The sequence below is a fragment of the Ovis canadensis genome, chromosome 2 (genome assembly GCF_042477335.2).
Source record: "Ovis canadensis isolate MfBH-ARS-UI-01 breed Bighorn chromosome 2, ARS-UI_OviCan_v2, whole genome shotgun sequence".
Lineage (NCBI taxonomy): Eukaryota > Metazoa > Chordata > Mammalia > Artiodactyla > Bovidae > Ovis > Ovis canadensis.
Window position 1 is genome coordinate 11,520,422 of NC_091246.1, and position 22,025 is coordinate 11,542,446.

The following is a 22,025-nucleotide window of genomic DNA, read 5'->3' on the forward strand; positions in this document are numbered from 1 at the left end:
GTGACTCTGACTCATGATTGGGCCCTTTGCTTCCCTCTCCTCTTTCACAGGTCTCTTCTAGTGCCCCCTCACTCTCTAGAATGATGTGTGGGCAATTGAGAGATAGTTTTGCTGGGCCTTGCTATTCGTTTTTTCATAAAAGGTGATTAAAGTTTGCAGTTTTCTCTTGTCTTCCAGTGGTGACGACAGCATTGGTTTTATGTTGTTCTGTTTGCTTTTGCAGTTGATCTGAAGTATATTTTGGAGAAGGTATGGAGAGATTTGAATTTAAGGGGCCACCATTATCAGTGAAGTAACTGGAACGCTAATCTTAATGAACTCTTTTTTGAACATTTATTTCTGGTTGTGCTGGGTCTTTGCTGCTGCACAGGCTCTTCTCTAGTTGCGGCGAGCGGGGGCTTCTCTTCCTTGCAGGGCGCGGGCCTCTCATTGCGGAGGCTTCTCTTGTTGTGGAGCATGGGCTTTAGAGCACAGGCTCGTGGGCTTCGGAGCACAGGCTCAGTAGTTCTGGTGCACGGGCTCAGTTGCTCTGTGGCAAGTGGGATCTTCCCGGATCAGGGATCCTACCAGTGTCTCCTGCACTGGCTGGTAGATTCTTCCCCACTGAGCCACCAGGGAAGCCCTGTAATAAACTCTTCAAGTGCTAACTTTCCGCCCCCCCATCTCTGCTCTCCTGCCCTTTCTTCTACCTGGAAACCTCACCCCTCTTCTTCAGTTCCTATATTCCCTTCTTTCATGGACTGAAAGTACATGTTCTTCTTTCTGAATCTTTTCCAGGAGGAAATATTGGGAGGAGTTTGGCACAGTTACTCTGGAGTCAGGTTATCTAAATTCAAATCTCAGATCTGTTGTTTACAATCTCTGTGCCTTTAAGCAAGTTATTTAACCTCATGTGGCTAAACTGCCTTAACTATGGGAATAAGGGTTATGGATTTGTTGTGGGACTAAACGGGTTAATGCACATGGAAAACCAGCATATGTGATATGCAATAAGCATCTATCAAATATTAACTGTGACTTAAATTTACCTTATGATGTTTATTATATACTCCTTTATATTTTTGTTGCATTGATATAGTGTGTAACTTCTCTTCTCGATTAAATACATATTAAGGGCAGGAACCATGTCTTATTCAGAGTATTTGTATTCCATTCGGTTAATATATCAGGTAGGGGCTTCCCTGGTAGCTCAGCTGGTAAAGAATCCACTGGCAATGCAGGAGACCTGGGTTCCATCTCTGGGTTGGGAAGATTCTCTGGAGGAGGGCATGGCTACCCACTCCAGTATTTGTCAGGAGAATCCCATGGACAGAGCAGCCTGGCAGGCTACAGTGCATGGGATCGCAAAGAGTCGGACATGACTGAGCAACTTTCATACTCCCAGTATATCGGGTGCTTAGACTTCCTCATATTGCCGACTGCTTACATTTTAACAGTAGGGAATGCCATGCTCGCCACTGTCCTGGTGTTTCATAATACACACATGCATAATTATACATACATAGTAATATAATGCATAAAGTGTAGTTTGAAGCTGCAGGGGACTCTGGGAGCCCTGAGAAAGTAATGACTGATTTTGCCCAGAGTTGCTTGCCTGCATTAACAAAGCTGAAACATAATTTCTAAGAATCTGATGAACTAAGAGCCAAAATTTTTCTTCTCTGAGTCATTCTTGCAGGTCTGGTTTTTCAGCTTTAGGCTTCTTGTGGGTGGGGAAAGGAGAGAGAGAAGGCAGAGTGACCACTGAAAGTGTAGCAGGGAATGGCCATTTGAATGAGAGACCAGGCATGTATAATACTTAATAGAGCAAAGGATCAGAGAGTGGGGCAGGACAGGATTCAGCGTGAGCTGCCTTCTACTGGGGATCCTTTTCCCCTCCAAGTGAGTCAGCAGGGATTCAACCTACCTTTAGTTCAAACCGTGAGCCCCTTGGATGGAGAGAAGGGAGTCTAGACAGAGTCACTCTCTGACCAACATGGACCTAAACTTAACCAGTGAGACGTTTCCTGTGAACAGAAGAAACTGTGGACCCACCATTACTGTAACATTACAGTTGTTTGTGGCATGCAGGATCCAGTGCCCTTCCCAGGGACTGAACCCAGGCCCCCTGCCTTGGGAACACAGAGTCTTAGCGACTGGACCACCATGGAATTCCCAAGATTATATTTTAAGATTTATTTTTTTCGCTTGTTTATTTTCTGCCTTTCTCACTAGAATTAATTCCATTCGGTGCAGGGACTTCGTTTTCTTACCACTTTATCCTGCTCCAAAGCATGCCTGGCACATAGTGAGAACTTTCTAAATATTCACTGAATGAATGAGTAAACTTATTCCAAGAAGGACCATTGGAATCACCTTTGGAAGTACATTCCACTTGTAGATTACTTGGTGGAGAATTGGTATCTGCATTTTCCTATCTTTTCATTCAAGGATGTGGCATTTTTCTCTTTATTGTTTTCTTTCCTGTCCTTCAGTTCAGTTCAGTTTAGTTCAGTTCATGTCCTTCAGAGAAAAAAAATCTTCATGTTGTTGCCAAAATCTTGACTCCCTGTCCAACTGATGCCAAATAGAAATATGGAGACAGAGTTTGGAGAAAATAAAAAAGCAGATTTATTCTTTGCCAGGCAAAGGGGAAACACAGTAGGCTAATGCTTCAAGAACTGTACTCTGCTCTCTGGGAGATAGGGAAAAATTTTATATCCTAATGAATGTTTTGCTTTTTTTTGGGCAAAGTTTCAAAATGGCTACAGAAACCAGGTCTGGTGTCTCTGAAGTTATTGACCTGTGACCTTTTTGAAATGTAGCATGCTACAAGAGAAGAATGCCAGGTGCAGAGTAAAGTTTATATGGAATTAGAGAGTAATTCATTTTGTTGAGCTTTGTGAAGGACAAATCTAGCTACAAGTGTTTGTAGTAACAGCTAAAGAATAATCAAGATTGCTTACCTATTTTAGGCTTATTTATGCTGTTTCCCCAGCTTGTTCATTGTTTTCTTATTTTCCTTGTTTATCAGAAAAGAAAAGTCTCATGTCTGTTTAAGAAAAGTATTATTTCGATTTTCCTGCCACAAGGTAAGTCTTGGACATTTCTTCAGTTCAGTCCAGTTGCTCAGTTGTGTCTGACTCTTTGTGACCCCATGAAGCGCAGCACGCCAGGCCTCCCTGTCCATCACCAACTCCCGGAGTTCACTCAGACTCACGTCCATCGAGTCAGTGATGCCATCCAGCCATCTCATCCTGGGTCGTCCCCTTCTCCTCCTGCCCCCAATCCCTAAGACTCTTGAGAGTCCCTTGGACTGCAAGGAGATCCAACCATTTCTAGTTAGATTTATTTCTAGGTATTTGAAGTTTGTTCATGGTTTCTTCTCTTGTGAATAGAGGTCTTTTAATTTTTCTGTTTCATTTGTGGTTTCAGCTTACTTGTGTGAGCAGGCCTATGTTCATCCTGGGGTCTCAAAGGGCGAATCCATTTCCTTGCCCTTTCTGGTTTCTAGAGCCTGCCTATGTTCCTTGGCTTGTGGCCCCATCCTCAGTCTTGAAAGCTCCTCAGTTTAACATTAAATTTCTCTCTGGCCCTGATCTTGTCTCCTTCTTTTAAGAACCCTTGTCACTGCATTGAGCCCATCTGAATAATCCAGGATAATCTTCTGCACTGTAATTACATTTGCAAAGTCTTTATGCCATTAAGGTAATATGATACAGATTCTAGGAACTAGGATGTGGACATCTTTGGAGGGACCGTTATTCAGCCCACCATACTTGTTCTTGCAGATATGTAGAAAACTGTTAGTTTTTCTATGTTCTTACGTTTGTGTGCACTTTGCCAAATTCTTATTATTTGTTTTTCTATTGTATATTTGTTTTTTAGTTGATTCTTTTTGATTCACTAGCATTCAAATTGCATAATTTGATCCCTTTCTTTCTGGCATTTATAGCTCATCTTTTCATTGCCTAGGCCTGCATTGTCTAGAATCTCCTGAGTATAGAGGAGCCTGGCAAGGTTGCAAAACAGTCAGACATGACTTAGGGGCTAAACAGCAACAACAGGGCTGAATAGCAGCTGTTAGGGCATACATCCTTGGATTGTTCTTATCTTTACTAGAAATTGCTTCATTGTTTTACCACTAAGTATGGTGGTTTCTATTTAAATCAGCAAGTTTCTATCAAATTAAATCTTAGTTTATGAAGATTTCTATAAAGGAATGTCCATTAAATGTATTAACCATTATGATTATAAAAGTGATGTATGGTTTTTCTCTTTTGATCTATTAATATCTTTTCCAGTAATGATCATCTCTGTATTCCTGGAGCAAATCTCTCTTGTTTCTAGTATACTGTTCTTTGAATGTATTGCTGACTTCTATTTGCTATTATTTTCTTTTGTATTTTTGTATTTATATTTATAAGTGAGTTTGGCATAGTGTGTTTAGTTACTGGTTGTGCCATTTTGTAAAGCTTGGGCATTGTCGATTGTCCAGTCATACTGAATGAATTGGAAACTTGCTACCTTTTTGTATGATCTGGAACTGTTTAAATACTATTAAAATTATATATGTTTTGAAAATTTAAGAAGTGTGAGTTTCCTTGAATCACTACTCAGTTCAGTTTAGTCGCTCAGTCGTGTCTGATTCTTTGCGACGCCATGAATTGCAGCACGCCAGGCCTCCCTGGCCATCACCAACTCCTGGAGTTCACGCAAACTCATGTCCATCGAGTTGGTGATGCCATGCAGCCGTCTCATCCTCTGTCGTCCCCTTCTCCTCCTGCCCCCAATCCCTCCCAGCATCAGAGTCTTTTCCAATGAGTCAACTCTTCGCATAAGGTGGCCAAGGTATTGGACTTTCAGCTTCAGCATCAGTCCTTCCAGAGGACACCCAGGACTGATCTCCTTTAGAATGGACTAGTTGGATCTCCTTGCAGTCCAAGGGACTCTCAAGAGTCTTTTCCAACACCACAGTTCAAAAGCGTCAATTCTTCGGTGCTCAGCCTTCTTCACAGTCCAACTCTCACATCCATACATGACCACAGGAAAAACCATAGCCTTGACTAGACGGACCTTTGTTGGCAAAGTAATGTCTCTGCTTTTCAATATGCTATCTAGGTTGGTCATAACTTTCCTTCCAAGGAGTAAGCATCTTTTAATTTCATGGCTGCAGTCACCATCTGCAGTGATTTTGGAGCCCCCCAGATAAAGTCTGACACTGTTTCCACTGTTTCCCCATCTATTTGCCATAAAGTGATGGGACCAGATGCCATGATCTTCGTTTTCTGAATGTTGAGCTTTAAGCCAACTTTTTCACTCTCCTCTTTCACTTTCATCAAGAGGCTTTTTAGTTCCTCTTCACTTTCTGCCATAAGGGTGGTGTCATCTGCATATCTGAGTGAAATCAAGTCAAGAAGTCAAGTCCCTCAGTCGTGTCCGACTCTTTGCGACCCCGTGGACTGTAGCCCACCAGGCTGGTTGTTGATATTTCTCCCGGCAATCTTGATTCCAGCTTGTGCTTCTTCCAGCCCAGTGTTTCTTATGATGTACCCTTCATAGAAGTTAAATAAGCAGGGTGACAATATACAGCCTTGACGTACTCCTTTTCCTATTTTGAACCAGTCTGTTGTTCAGTATTCTTGCCTTGAGAACCCCATGAACAGTATGAACAGAACCACTATTGTTTATCTCTAAAACCATCTTCCATACCTAGTAGCGAGATTGCCTTATCCTGAATCACCTATACTTTCTTCCCTACTTTGTCTTACAACATTTGAAGTAAAGCTTGTGACCTGTGGAACAGGTTTTCTTCGGGCAAAGCTGCCCAGTCCATAAAAAGGGGTCACGTCCTTTGGCTTGGCTTCTTTCAAAGGAACCTGTTGGTTGAGGGGCTTACACAATAGGGTTGGCTCGCATGAGATTTTCTTTTCTTCAGGTGCTTTGGGAGTTGTCTTTATCACATATTAATCATCACAGTGTTCCTATGAAACTTCTTAGCAAGTCTGATGTATTATTTTCAGTTTAGGGACAGGGATCATCTTTGAAGGAAGTAACCTCTGAGTTTTGAATAACTAGTCTTTATTTGGAGCTTCCCTGGCGGCTCAGGCAGTGGAGTCTGCCTGCAATGCAGGAGACCCAGGTCTGATCCCTGGGTCAGGAAGATCCCCTGGAGAAGGGAATGGCTACCCATTCCAGTATTCTTGCCAGGAGAATCCCATGAACAGAGGAGCTTGGTGGGCTACAGTCCACGGATTCATAGAGAATTGGACAGACACGACTGATCGATTAACACTTTCATAGTCTTTATTTTAAAAGCTTGAAGAATGTGCCTCTATATTACACAGTACCACATTTGAACTATCTTTTGGATTGATTACTATGACATTGAGCAGAGACCAACAAATGGTTCTTTGGTAATAAAAGATGAGGAAGCCCAAACCAAGAGGGACCATTCCCCGCTTTCCATCATGAAAAGCCTGACTGTTCGAGCTGGCCTTTTTTATTTCCTCAGAGAGCAATTCTCCGTTCTCTGCTGAAATGTTGCTCTCAGCTCAGAATTTCAAACTGGTGCTTTTTTTTGTCTAAATGAGGTTTGTCCAAGGCAAGGACAATGAGTTTGAGCTTAGGAAACCAAGGGAATTTGCAGTGAATAGACTTAAATAATTTTTAAGAAGGAAACTCTGATTGGGTATCTTTTGGTCGTGAATCTTTCATCAGGACTGAGTTTACAGGAATATAAAAGCGGAGTTTCTTGGACTGCTACCACTAGTTTCTACATTGAAATAGTGCAGAAGGCATCCTCTTGTAAATGCTAACCTTTGGAAGATTGTTCAATTAGAAAGTAATATTTTGGTATAAGGTGTAAGTTGATTTCTCATTCTTTTCCTCTTGCAGTACAACAAACCATCAGTAACATTTCGATATTTAATGAAACCTGCTTGAGATGGAGAAGTATGAAGACAGCTGATATAGAGGAGATGTATTTAGTAAGTTACTGAAACTTATTCTTTTTTTAGGTGTTTGTCTTGTGTAGGAGGTTAAAAAATATCAACAAACCAAAAAAAAAAAAAAAAGAAAGACCACTTAGGTAGCTTCCATAATCAATGAAAGATTTATAGTTACAATTGCAATAAGAAGCAAAAACCATATGAGCCAGGAATCCCACTGCTGAGCAAATACCCGGAGAAAACCATAATTCAAAAAGATACATGCACCCCAGTGTTCACTGTAGCACTATTTACAGTAGCCAGGCATGGAAGCAGCCTAAATGTCCATCAACAGAGGAATAGATAAAGATCTGGTGCATATATACAAAGGACTATTACTCAGCCATTAAAAAAGCAAACTAATGCTACTTGCGGCAGCATGGGTGGATCCAAAGATTGTCATACTGAGTGAATAGGTCAGAGAAAGACAAATGTCATATGATATCATTTATATGTGGAATCTAAAAAAAAATGTACTAATGCCTATTTGCAGGTACCAATGCCTGTTTGCAGGTAGCAGTGCCTGTCTGCAGGTAGCAGTGCCTGTCTGCAGGTAGCAGTGCCTGTCAGATATGGAGAACAGACTTGTAGATTTAGCAGGGGAAGGGGAGGGTGGACTGAACTGAGACAGCAGCATTGAAATATACGCATTAGCATATATAAAATAGATAGCTAGTGGGAAGTTGCTGTATAATAAAGAAGGCTCAACCCAGTGCTCTGTGACAGCCTAGATGGGTAGATGGCGTGGAGTGGTGGGAGAGAGCTTCAAGAGGGAGGGGACATGTGTATACTTACGGCTGATTCTCGTTGTTGTATGGCAGAAACCAACACAACATCATAAAGCAATTATCCTCCAGTTTGAAAAAAGGATACAAATGAACTAGAGGTAGGGGATGAGAGAGGGAGGGATAAATCGGGAGATTGGGACTGACATGCGTGCATGCTAAGTCACTGCAGTCGTGTCTGACTCTGTGGGACCCTGTGGACCATAGCCCACCAGGCTCATCTGTCCATGGGAGGTACTTGTAGCAGAGAAGCAAGTCATTCATTCCAGGATTCTCCAGGAAAGAATACTGCACTGGGTTGCCATGCCCTCCTCCAGGGGGTCTGCCCAACCCAGGGGTTGAACCCACATCTCTTCTGTCTCCTGCATTGGCAGGCAGGTTCTTTACCTCTAGTGCCACCTGGGAGGCCCAGGGACTGGCATATACATGCTGCCACATATGAAATAGATAACTGGTAAGAGCCTGGGGTATAGCACAGGGAACTCTACTCAATATTCTCTAATGAGCTATATGAAAAAGAATCTTAAAAAAGTGAATATATGTATATGCATAACTGATTCACTTTGCTGTGCATCTGTAACTAACACAACATTGTAAATTAACTATACTCCAATAAAAATTAAAAACATAGAATAAAAACTGAATGCAGTTCTTAAAAAAAAAAGAAGCAGAAAGAAAGTGGGCATTTCTGCTGCATATTTGAAGTCAGAGACTTTGGGGATTGATGAGAAAGACATGAGGGTTTCTTTGTGTAACATAGTCTGATACAGAGCTGAGGTTCAGGCAGTATCCATGGAAGGAAGCCAATGACTTTTCATGGGTGTGTGTCTCTCTGCACCAGTGCCTCTGATAAGGGTCTGAATGTGTTGCCTAGCGAGTCAAGGGGGAACTTCTAAAGCTAAATATGTTTGTAACAAAGGTACAGACCATGGGATGAGCTGCTGCTAGAAGAAATTAAGTAGGAAGAGAAGTGGATCTATTGGTCCAGATGCCGGGACTGTCAGAAGGTGGTGAGAGAGGAGAAAAACCCTTCCCAGGTCTTACCAGAAACCAGCTAGGAGTATCCTAACGCACACCCTGCTCTGGAAAAGCCTTAGTTCAGATTCTTAATTTTTTTCCCTAGGAGATTGTTCTCTGGCCTTCCTTCTTCAGTTTTGCCAACAGGCTTTCCCACCGGGCATGTGCCATTATGTGTGTGGGATCAAAAAGGGAGAAACTTGTCAGTTTCAGGGACTGTTGTGCATTTTGATTTAAAAATATATTTATTTTACTGATGGTATTGTAATTATGGACTTCCCAAATATTTATAGTATTACAGCTCTACTTGTATTTCATATTTGTTTTCTCAGACTTTTTATTTTGTATTGGGGTAGAGCCTATTGACAATGTTCTGTAGTTTCAGGTGAACAGCGAAGGGACTCAGCCATTCATATACATATATCCATCCTCTCCCAAACCCTCCTCCCATCCAGGATATCACATAATGTATTTCACTGTTTAGAGGAACTTTAGAATGGAGAGCAAGAGTGCTCATGAGAAAAAGTAAGTATCCAGGCATTCAGCCTTTCAGGCTGGTAGTTTACTTGGAGAACTTTTCTGTTTCAGGTCCACATTTGGGGCCAGAGATGGTATCAGAAAGGATTTGCCCAGGAAATGATCTTTAATATCACTGCCAGCAGTCAGACTCCTGAGACGTGTTTGGACCTGAGTCCAGGTACCAACTACAGTGTCAGCATCCAGGCTTTGTCTTCTAAACTTCCTGTGGTCATCTCCCTGACAACCCAGATAACAGGTAAATCTTGAATAACAGCATTTGGCCGAATGAAATCGCCGCAGAGCTGTATAGGCTCAAACAAAGAGGCACACTATTACTTTTTATCATTATATGATGAACTTTAAGAGAATGAGGAAGAAGGATATGAGATTGGAGAAAGGTTCTCAAGGGACTTCCCTGAAACTGTAATGTTTTATTTCTTAAAAAGATATCTGAAACAAAATAGCATTGAATAAATCTGGAGAGTGTGTCCATGGGTGTTGGTTACATTCCTTCTGGATATTTGAACTATTTCATCCTTAAGAAGAATTTGTCTTCTGTTTCTTTCTCAGTAACATATTTGTCATTCTGTTACAAGTACCTTAAGAGTAGGCTACCCTCCGCCGGAGAATGACTGGCAGTCTCACTCTAGGACCCTAGAAAATGACTTTCCACTCATTTTCTCATCTCGCCTCAAATCTGTGATGGTGTCCTCCAGCCCCCCAACACACACACTCTGAGCTAATTATCAGAGTATTAGTTTCTTGTGTCTTATTTCCCTGATAATTTAGAAGTAATCAGGTGAGGACTTTCTACTCCCAAAGTCTCCCAGGGCTGCCTGCAGGCAGAACCTACATTTTATCTTCTCTCTCGATCCCAACTCTCTTGCCCCCACCTTGCCTTAATCCTGCCATCCCCTCTTGCCTCGTCTGTCCCCCCAGTAAAGAGTGAGTCCTGCCACTGCACTGGCAGGTTGTCATGTCTCCTTTTTAAATGAAAACAGAGATAGACATACTTCTTTGGATGCCATATTCCCTGCAGATGCTCTGTCTTTTCTCAGCCCCTCTTTACAGTGAAACTCCTTGCAAGAATGTTGTGGAGGCGCCACATCCTTACCTCCTCTTCTGTCTTTAACTGTTTCCAGTCCAGAGGTATTATTTCTCAATGCTTTACTGGGAGTGTCTCTATCTTGCAAAATCCGCCGGCCCATTTTATTCTTATCTGATTTTCTCTACAGCATTTGGCATCCCCTCCTTGAAACACCTTTTCTCTTGGCTTTTGGATCCTGCTGCCTCGATGGCTGCTCTTTCCCAGTCTGTTCCACCAGTTCCGTCTACTTTAATGGTGCCCCGCCCTCTGCCTTCTCATCCTTTTACTTCATTATCTACCCTTTCTGCCTCTGTGATCTCTACCAGTCTCATGGCTACAAACAATACCTGTATTTCGACAATCCCCAGATATGTGTCCTAGTCACATTGGAGAAGGCAATGGCAACCCACTCCAGTACTCTTGCCGGGCAGGTCCCATGGATGGAGGAGCCTGGTAGGCTGCAGTCCACGAGATCGCTAGGAGTCAGACACGACTTCACTTTCACTTTTCACTTTCATACATAAGAGAAGGAAATGGCAGCCCACTCCAGTATTCTTGTCTGGAGAATCCCAGGGACGGGAGAGCCGCATGGGCTGCCTTGTATGGGGTCGCACAAGTGTCGGACACGACTGAAGCGACTTAGCAGTAGCAGTCACATTCTCTCCTCTGAGCTCCATATACCTACCTGTCTCCAATATCTTATTTGAACATTTAATAAGCAAGACCAATAGAACTTTTGATTTCTGATCTTTGTCTTTACCCCACAAATCCATTTTCCACCCAGGCTTCTCTGTCTCAGTCATTGGCATTCCTATTCACTGACTGCTCAAGCCGTAAAGTAATTGTAATTAATTCTGCTTCTCCCACCAGTTTCTAGTCCTTAACAAGCTGGCTTGTTCCTGAAATAAACATTATGAATCCAACCACTTCTACCCCCTTTGCCTTTACAACTAGCAACTTAATCCAAGCTAGCAACTTCTTGCTTGGACTCCTGCAATAGCTTCTAAATCTTCTCCCTGCTTTCACAGTTGCCTGTCACCTGCTGCTGTCTTCATCTTCACCAGAGCTTTAAAAAGATCACTCAAGGGATTTCCCGGGCAGCCCAGTGGTTAAGACTTCATGCTTCCAATGTAGGGGACATGGGTTTGATCCCTAGGAGCTAATATCCCATGCGTTGCACAGCGCAGCCAAAAGATTAAAAAAATAAAAAAATTGAAATAAAAAAATATTTAAGAAGAGCACTCAAAGTGTCATACTGAGTGAAGTAAATCAGACAGAAAAACAAATATGTAATGTTGCTTATACGTGGAATCTAAAAAATGGTACAAATGAACTTATTTACAAAACAGAAATGGAGTCACAGATATAAAAAACAAACTTATAGTTACTGGGGGGAAAGGACGGGCAGGATAAATTAGGAAATTGGGATTGACATATACACACAACCATATATAAGGCTTCCCTGATAACTCAGTTGGTAAAGAATCTGCCTGCAATGCAGGAGACCCCAGCTTGATCTCTGGGTTGGAAAGATCTGCTGGAGAAGAGATAGGCTGGCTACCCACTCCAGTATTCTTGGGCTTCCCTTGTGGCTCAGCTAGTAAAGAATCTGCCTGCAATGCAGGAGACCCCAGCTTGATCTCTGGGTTGGAAAGATCTGCTGGAGAAGAGATAGGCTGGCTACCCACTCCAGTATTCTTGGGCTTCCCTTGTGGCTCAGCTGGTAAAGAATCTGCCTGCAATGCAGGAGACCTGGGTTTGATCCCTGGGTTGGGAAGATTCCCTGGAGAAGGGAAAAGCTACCCACTCCAGTATTCTGGCCTGAAGAATTCCGTGGACTGTATAGTCCTTGGGGTGGCAAAGAGTTAGACACGACTGAGCGACTTTCACTTTCACAACAATATATAAAATAGATAGCAAATAAGGACCTATTGTAGAGCACAAAGAACTCTACTCAAGACTCTGTAACGACCTGTATGGAAAAAGAGCCTTTAAAAAGAGTGGATATATGTATATGTAAAACTCATTCACTTTGCTGTACACCCAAAACTAACAAAACATTGTAAATCAACTATATCCCAATAAAAAATTAATACAAAAAGAAAAACACTCACATAAGAACGTCATCCCCAGCTCAAAACTGTCGGATGAGTTTGCGTGAGTGTTGGAATAGAATCCATGTGCCTGACCACGGAACATGTAGTCTGGCCCTTGCCTGCCTCACTGACCTCATCTTCCTCTGCCCTCTCTCTTTCTCACTAAGCATCAGCTGCCTCCCTACCTTCCCTGCTATTTCTCAAATGAGTCAGAGTTGTTTTTGCATCCAGACCTTTCCATCTGGTGCTTACTGATCCTTAGATACTCCCTCCACATGTCCTGGTTGTATAGTCGCTAAGTCATGTTTGATTCTTTTGCGACTGACTGCAGCCTTCAGGCCCCCTGACATGGGATGTCCCAAGCTAGAAAATACTGGAGGCCATTTCCTTCTCCAGGGTATCTTCCTGGCCCAGGGATCAAATCCGCACCTCCTGCATTGCAGGCAGATTCTTTACACCTGAGCCACCAGGGAAGCCCTGTCAGTCAGGTTTCTGCTCAAATTCATCCTTTCAAAAATCACCTGCCCATCACCACCCCATCACTCTCTATCCATTTCCTCTGTTTGAATTTCTTCACAGAACTAATTTCAGAACTTGTATTTTGACTTTTACTTGTTTGTTTTCTTTTTCCCTACTAAAATAGGAGCCCTCTGATGGCAGAGATTTTTGTCTGTGTGTTCTGCCTTGAATCCCCAACACACAAGCATCGTGCTAGCCCACGTAAGGACAATGATAGCACAGCAAAGACATATTTTTGTAGTGAACGCATATGAAGACTAATCTCAAAATGGCCAGTGGGTGGTGTTGGCATTGAGAAAATGCCTGGTTAGTTAATGAAAGCTTTAGACCAAAAAAGAATTCACCAGCTGGTGAGTTGGAAGGAAATGTTCAATTTGGGCATTTCTTCCCATGGTGGTTTATCAAGATGAATAGCTGTTCAGTCTCCTACTCTTTGGTCCGTCTCCTGTTTGGACGTTTTGCGCTGCTGATTCACGTTAGCATTTCATATGTTTTGATTTGGGAGAGAGAGTTTCATCTTGATGAGTCTCATTTATACCTTGTTTTGTACATGAAACAGCCTGGTAGCTCACGCACTCTGTATCTGTGCTCATGGCCACCAGGGGACACTGTTGAGCTATTTGAAGTCATTGAGACCCTGCCTGTCTGTTTTCCCTATCTATCCCACTTTAAAGAATTTGCAATTTTAAAAAAAGTGTGAAAGTTCTAAGCAAACAAACAAGAGAAGAACAGACCCCAAGCCCTCCCTTTAATGAATAAGAGATGTGCTTCCTTGCCTAAGATGTGACTCTGTTTTAGTAAAATCGTAAAATTTGAATTTTACCAGAAATGTGAGGCAAGGGGTTTGGACTTGGAATATGCAGCAGCTGGTTTCCCAGAAGAAAAGTGCATGGAATTTCCATTCTGAGTGTCTTACGTTAAGTTAAATCTTACTGATGGGAACAAGATGAAAGCATGCGCTTTAAATATATTGCTGACCTCAGGGGAGAATGAAAGTTTTGGAATGTTGAAGGACAGGGGCAAGTGTTGCAGTGAAAACAAAAGAGGGTGCTGGTGAGAAGGGTGATGAGACGGAGAGGAGATCACAGTGCTTCTGACTCATGGCCCACACGCTCCCGCAGGCAGCCTGTTGATGGGAATTCCTCAGAATAGCCCCACCATTCATTCACACACCCTTTAGGTCAAGGGGAAGAATGAACGTTTATCCTTGATGTGGACCCAAAAGGTCAGAAGAGCTGTCATACACAGGTCATGCTGTTTTCTCTTGTTGTTGTTCAGTTGCTCAGTCATGTTCAACTCTTTGCGACCTCATAGAGGTCACATGCCAGGCTCCTGTGTCCTCTGCTCCCGAAATTTGCTCAGATTCATGTCCACTGAGTCAGTGAGGCTATTTAACCATTTCACCTTCTGCCATCCGCTTCTTCTGCCTCCAATCTTTCCCAGCATCAGCATCTTTTCCAATGAGTTGGCTCTTCACATCAGGTGGCCAAAGTATTGGAGCTTCAGTTTCAGTCCTTCCAATGAATATTCAGGGTTGATTTCCTTTAGAATTGACTGGTTTGATCTCCTTGCAATCCAAGGGACTCTCAAGAGTCTTCTCCAACACCACAGTTCAAAAGCATCAATTCTTCAGCGATCAGCTTTCTTTATGGTCCAGCTCTCATACCTGTACATGACTATTGGAAAGACCGTAGCTTTGACTATATGGACCTTCATTGGCAAAGTGATATCTCTGCTTTTTAATAATGTATCTAGGTTTGCCAAGTCAAAAAGCTTATAGGCAAAATTATCTTCTTAGAGATCGGAGAGAACCAGGGTGCGAGAGGTGGAGGGAGGGGGGGAACAGAGGAGGAAAGAGAGAGAGAAAGCCAGTACCTGCAGGTAGATAAACCACTTACTCGACACAACGCGGTGATCATCTGTGGCTGAATGGTCATCATGGAACCAAGAGTGCTGGAAGAGAAAAAGGAGGCAAATATGTGAAAGAAATCACTTCTTCCTGAGTCTGTCCTCAGTGCCCAGACTGGCAACGCACACGAGGACTTCCCCATCTCTGTATTTGTAATAAGCAAAAGAGGATGCACCTTTTCAGATGTTCAGGAGAGCCACTGAAAACACAGGTGTGTCCCAAGCGTTATTGGACTATCCCTTTCGCCGAGAGGTCCAGTCAGGATAGCTCTGATTCCCGCTCCAGGACTAGGGACCACTGCCCGCACCTCTGACCCCTCGTCTCTTACTGTTGTGTCCTTAGGAAAGGACCAGGCGGGACCAGGTGTCTTGAGTTCTGCTGGCCTGGGCTTCTCTTCCACAGACCATCTAAGGGCTGTGAAGTCCTGTGTCCGCAGTGAGGGCTTCATCTCCGCAGGCTGGATGTGGGGCACCACCCTGGCTCCTGCTGGCCTTCACCCCAGCTGTTCCCCTCTTTGTCCAGGCTTTCTCAGAGTCTTTCATGGACACAGATTCCTTGATGTCTGAGGTCCTTATGTTAGGTCAGCCCAGGATGAAGGCACACATGTCCTTCCATACCTCCTCTAGTCCCCAGAAATCTCCCAGCTACTTTCTAGCTTCAGATCAACCCCCAGCCCCTTAAGGAAATGACTGTTTGGGGATGGATGTCTCCCCGCTCTTCTCACTGAAAGCATCTGCACCCCCTCTGAGGCCCCACAGAGACAAGATGGTACACCACCGAGGAAAGCAGGCTGGATGTGTTATTTTCACAACGTTATGTTAACGTTGTGTGAGTGCTAAGTCGCTTCAGTCTTGTCTGACTCTTTGTGACCCTGTGGACCAGAGCACGCCAGGCTTCTCTGTTCATGGGATTCTCCAGGGAAGAATACTGGAGTGGGTTGCCATTCCCTTCTCCAGGGGATCTTCCCAACCCAGGGATCAAACCCACATCTGTTACATCTCCTGCATTGGCGGGTGGATTCTTTACTACTGGTGCCCCCTGGGAAGCCCATCCTATATTAATATTAGCTGCTTATAAAATATGAATGGGAAAGTTTCTTTATATTGAGTGCCTAAAAGGCAGGGTTTCTGTGTGTTGGGGTGGTTGAAAGGTATACTGAAACATAACAATTAATTCAGCAAATACCTATTGATTGGTTATGTACAAAGACCAATGCTAGGTGCTGAAGGAGATAAAAATAAAAAGAAGATGGTTCCTTCTCCTTGGGAAGCCAAGTCTGATAACCTTACTGACAAGAGAGTTGCAGCTCACCGTATGATACCTGATGACTTATGGCATAAGCTCTATTTTCTCCATTGCTGTCAATTTCAATTTATCATGCCAGCCTGGTGGGCTACCATCCATGGGATCAGAGAGTCAGACACGACTGTGCAACTAACACACTCACACTGAGTGGGGGTCGTGGTCCAATTAGGAGATGCTGAGGATTAGAAAAGAACCTCTAGGGTATCTTTACTTTTATATATTCATGTGTGTTAGTGCCTTGCAATTACTTGATGCTTATAGCATAAGGTTGGACCTTTGCTTAAGTTTGGTACAGACAAAATTTTCCTTTACTTTTTGTTCATTTTAGTGGGTCTTAGAGAAATGACACATTTGTACTTCTGTTACTTCCTTTCTCTCACTGATTTTAATAATTTGCCTACATTAATGATTAATCTTTTGTTATACATATTTCACCCCCGGTTATGTACTCTTGAATTTTCTTTTCAGTATTCTTTTTGACATTCAGACATTTTAAGTTTTCATGTAATCAATTCTATTGATTCTTTAATAGTTTCTGCCTCGGGTCATGCCAAGAAAAGCCTTTCCCACTCTGCAATCAGATCAGTTCTTATTCTCTACTATTTTCTAATGCTTAACAATTTTGCTTTTCACATTGTAGCTTGCAACAATCTGGAATTTGTTTAGATGTGTGGTATAAGGCTAAATTTACATGGTAACTTTTTTCCCCCCCAAATGATCAGCCAGTTTCCCCATCTCCTTTGGAAAGACTGTTTATGCCACACACTATATTCTCATTTGTTTATTTGGGTCTCTTTCTTGATTATCTAGCCTGCCTACCCTGTGCTTTTACCTTCTTATTTTAGTTATTGTAACTTTATAGTATATTTAATATTTGGGGGACAAGTTCTGCCTCATTGCTTTTCTCCTGAATCTGCAAAGTTTTCTCAGCCTCCAAAATTTCCTTTGTCACTTCCTTCTAGGAGAGAATGGACATTGTTGGCATCTAGGAGGGGCAGTGAATGTCTTCCTTCTGGGTCTGCCCCCAGCTCACATACTCAGGGTGAAAGAACTCCACCCCAGACACCACCCATTTCTTGCCTTGGGTCTGATTTGGTTTAAATCAGTAATAGGCCGATGGAAAGGAGAGCAGACCAGCCAAAGACAGCAGTTTGGGGAAGAGAAACAGCACCTTGGAAAATATGGCTAGGATTAAAGTTATCTGCCTGCAATGCGGGAGACCTGGGTTCAGTCCCTGAGTTGGGAAGATCCCCTGGAGAAGGGAAAGGCTACCCACTCCAATGTTCTGGCCTGGAGAATTCCATGGATTGTATAGTCCTTGGGATAGCAAAGAGTTGGACATGACTGAGAGATTTTCACTAAGGTTGTTGCTGCTGCTGCTAAGTTGCTTCAGTCATGTCCGACTCTGTACGACCCCATAGACGGCAGCCCACCTGGCTCCCCTGTCCCTGGGATTCTCAGGCAAGAACACTGGAGTGGGTTGCCATTTCCTTCTCCAATGCATGAAAGTGAAAAGTGAAAGTGAAGTCGTTCAGCCATGTCCGACTCTTTGCAACCCCATGGACTGCAGCCCACCAGGCTCCTCCATCCATGGGATTTTCCAGGCAAGAGTACTGGAGTGGGGTGCCATTGCCTTCTCCATCACTAAGGTTATTTAACCTCAAAAATGCAGAAAAGAAACAGTCTACTCAAGTTCGGCTTTTGCATTTGAGAGAAAAAACAGACCATTTATAAGGTGGGAAAGGCGGTGAGCAGGCAGAACAGAAAGCAGTCTAGAAGTCATGTGTTGATTGAATCAGCTGGATGGTTATGTCCTTAGAACTGGAAGGACAGACGATGCTGGGGCTGAAAGGGGCAATTCGGCACAGAACAACCGGGCGGGGAGGGGGGGGGGGAGGCTTCCCTGCCCTGCTGTGGGCCCGCCTTCCCTAAACTGGGCAAGCCCTTTTTTCTGCTGTTCCTGGGGTGGGTGAGAAACTGGGTGGTTTTAAAAGGTTTGCCAAGAGATTAGAGGACCTAGAATTATTCATCTCAGAGAAGAGCAAACAGAGGAATAACTTAAAAGAGCCCGAGGAGGGTTCTCACACAGAAAAGAGTAAACAGTTAATCTCCCTCTGGGCTGAAAACAGGAAATGTGTGATAAAAACCACTTACTTTCCTGTGAGGATGAAGTGTCACCCATGAAAGGGCCTTTCGGTGATAGCCTGAGGGCTGAGTATAGAGATACTTGGAATGCTCCTGTGCCCTGGTGGGGAACCTGGTGGGGCTTTTCCGTCTGCGTTTCCCCTCTCCCCATTGCTGGCTGGCTGCAGGAGGCTAGCCACTGTCTGCCTCAGGGGTGTTATGGAATTTCTTTCTGGCTGCCTCTTGGAAAGGTGGTGGACCTTTCAATACTGTAGGGTGCGGTCTTAACTGAAAGTAGAGGCTGTTCCAAGTCACCCCAAGGGCCTTTAACAGTGCCACAGATTTACAGAAAACATGATTTGTATGGCCACTGTATCTGCGTGGTGTTGGAAGAAATTCTAGACTTAGTGTTTAATAAACTCTATAGGAAATTCTCACTCATCCCCCTGGTCTTAGATTCCTGGGTGTCCCAGTGGTCCACCCTGGGCCCTCATCTTTTCTTGGATACCTTTATACCGTCTCTCTGGGCCGCCGTGTGTGCGAAGTCGCTTCAGTTGTGTCCGACTCTTCGCAACCCTATGGACTGTAGCCCACCAGGCTTCTCTGTCCAAGGGATTTTCCAGGCAGGAATCCTGGAGCTGGTTGCCATGCCCTCTTCCAGAGGATTTTCCAGACCCAGGGATTGAACCCATGTCTCTTATGTCTCCGGCATTGGCAGGTGGGTTGTTTACCACTGATGCCACCTGGGAAGCCCCTTCTGTTGATGACTGACTCCATGTCGCCATCACAGTTTGCTCTTAAGCTCTGGACCGCATTTCTAACTACCTGCTGGACGGTTTCACAAGGACTTCAAACTTAACAGGTCTAGAAGTGAGCTGCGGCTGAACCTTCCCCCAGACCTTGATGAATGACGTCGCTACTGACTCAGGGACCAAAACCAAAGCCCAGGTTCCTTCCCCTTCCTTATCTTCCACCACTTTCCGTTCCATCTCTGCCCCACGTATCTCCTCCATCTGCCCCCTCTTTTCCATTGTGGGCACCATCACTTGCTTCAGGCCTCAGACACTTCTTACCCAGATTTTGGACAATCTATGCTTTTGCTCTTTTCCAATTCATCCTCCAGCTGGCGGTCTACATTGTCTTTCTAAAATATACATCTGCTGAGAATCTTTAGATGACTTCTGCTTATTTACAGAACCTCAGATCTGACCTAGACACACACCGCTTAATTATTATTTACTTGTTTATTTGATTTTGGCAGCACTAGGTCTTCCTTACTGCCTGCGGGCTTTCCTTAGTTGCGGAGAGTGGAGACTACCCTTTTTTGTGTTGCTTGGGCTTCTCAATGTGGCACCTTCTCTTGTGGAGCGCAGGCTTTAGGCACATGCACTTCAGTAGTTGTAGCTCGTGGGCTCAGGAGTTGTGGCAAGTGGGCTTAGTTGCTCCTTGGCATGTGGGATCTTCCTGGACCAGGGATCGAACCCGTGTCCCCTGCACTGGCAGGCGGATTCTTATCCACTGTGCCACCAGGGAAGTCCTACATTTCTCACTGTATTTTCTGTCTCTGCTGAGCTGGAACTCAACCTTTTGGCTACACTGAACACCTGCTGTTCTCTCTCTGCACGCACTCTCTCTCACCTCCCGCCTCTGAGTATATCAGTTTCTGTATTTGATAGGCTCACCCCACTGCCCTGGGGCAGGCATTCTTCCCCTGCATTCCTACCACTCTCATTATCGTAGCTCCAAGCACCACCTGTTTACAAGACTCTGCGATCAGACTCTGAGCTCCTGGAAAGCAGAAACCAGGTCTTCCATGGCTGTTTCTCCCAGCCTCACATAGAGGTGGGAAGGAAATATTTGTTGAAAGGCAGTGTGTAAATAGCATATTTAGTGGAGCTTTAAGACCTATCTCGGAAGGTCTAAACTTTTTTTTTTTATTATAATTTGAATTGAAAATTTCTACTCCAAATCTGTTTTCTAATTGGGTAAAAGAGTCTTGAGTGTCTGTTTTGGCCTTCTAGTTCTTAATTTCACTGTGGTAGCATTCAGGGGAATTTCGGGGGGACTGCATATTTTGTTTTTTCTCTTTCTATCTCTCTCTGTAACTCTCATCCACTTGATAGCACTGTTGAGAAGATTAAACGAGATGAGGCATCTATAGGACATATCTACATATGTGTTGTGCAGCCAACACATGTTAACTGTGTGACCCCCAAGGCAGAGTGGTGGCTGGAATGTTCATACTGTGAATGGGATGCAGCCCCGGTGTCAACCAGTCAGTGCCTTCTCCTCCCCATGAAGTAACTATTTGGGAAATCTTGTTGCTGGGGAAAGCAAGATAAGGGCAGACAGCTGTGTGATTATAAAGGCTCTAGAAGTCTAGGGAATTCCCTCACAGTCCAGAGGTTAGGACTCCACGCTTTCACTGCTGAGTTGCAGGTTCAATCCTTGGTCAGGTGGCTGATTCATGTTGATGTGTAGCAAAAGCCATCACAATATTGTAAAGTAATTATCCTCCAATTAAATTAATTAAAAATAAAATTAAAAAAATAAAAGGATAACCATATACACACACTCACACACACACAAATCCCTGGTCAGGGAACTAAGATCCCACAAGCTGAACAGAGCAGCCAAAATAATAATAATTAATAATAATAATAATAATAAACTCTTCCCAAAGGATCTAGAAGTCGGATATGCTGGTCTCCTCACCAAACAGGAATCTGTCTTCCAAGATCATTGAAATGACCACAGCCTCCACCCTCTGTTAGTGCTGGGGCATCACTTTTTAAAAGAATTATAATAAAATACATACAACATAAAATGTACTATTTTAATCATTTTTCAGGGCACAAATTATTGGCATTAAGTACATTCACAGTGCTGTAAATCATTACCATTATCTATTTCAAAAATGTTTTCATCACCTCAAACAGAAACTCTGTTGACCATTAAGCAATAACTCCCCATTCCCTACCCACACCCTCAGCCCTTGGCAACCTCCAATGTATTTCTGTCTGTATGGATTTACCTGTTCCAGAGATTTCACGAAAGTGGAATCACGCGATATTTGTCCTTCGGTGTCTGGCATATTTCTCTTGGCTTCATGTGTTCAGGATTCACCCATGTTGGAGCATGTGTCCAAATTTGCTCATCACTTCTTTCATGAAAACTTTCCTCTTGATGTCCCATGAGGACCACTTTCTTCATGATTCTGCTTGTTCTGATCACACCCGTTTTCTTCTTTGCAACATGTTTTCAGAGCCTCCCCTTCCGGAAGTAGACTTTTTCACTGTGCATGGAGGGCCTCTGCCACGCTTGCGACTGAGGAAAGCCACAGAGAAAAATGGACCCATCAGGTGAGTAGAGGCCTCTTTCCCATGGCTGCCCAGTGGCTGCCCATGGAATGTTTTGGAAACACTGATTCGAGTGAGGATGAGACTTCTCTCTAGGTGGCTATGCTGCGGTAGTTAAGGCAATGGGCCTCTTTTTTTGTTTCCTTGGGCGCAGACTGGGCTTCCCTGATAGCTCAGTTGGTAAAGAATCCACCTGCAATGCAGGAGACCCTGGTTTGATCCCTGGGTCGGGAAGATCTGCTGGAGAAGGGATAGGCTACCCACTCGAGTATTCTTGGGCTTCCCCTGTGACTCAGCTGGTAAAGAATCTGCCTGCAATGAGGGAGACCTCGGTTCA

General features: G+C 43.7%; 1 protein-coding gene across 6 annotated transcripts in view; it reads left to right on the plus strand.

Moving 5' to 3' along the window:
• The window catches only part of SUSD1 (sushi domain containing 1), a 133,164-nt gene that overhangs the window by 90,712 nt on the left and 20,427 nt on the right, over window positions 1–22,025 (plus strand). For all 6 annotated transcript variants that reach the window (XR_011254205.1, XM_069575428.1, XM_069575425.1 and 3 more), the window contains 3 exons: window positions 6,877–6,968; window positions 9,359–9,545; window positions 21,595–21,691. Coding sequence is in view for 5 of the 6 variants with exons in the window: in XM_069575428.1 (XP_069431529.1) it covers window positions 6,877–6,968; window positions 9,359–9,545; window positions 21,595–21,691 (376 nt within the window). In the remaining variant the exon portion in view is untranslated. The remainder of the gene's footprint in view (window positions 1–6,876; window positions 6,969–9,358; window positions 9,546–21,594; window positions 21,692–22,025) is intronic.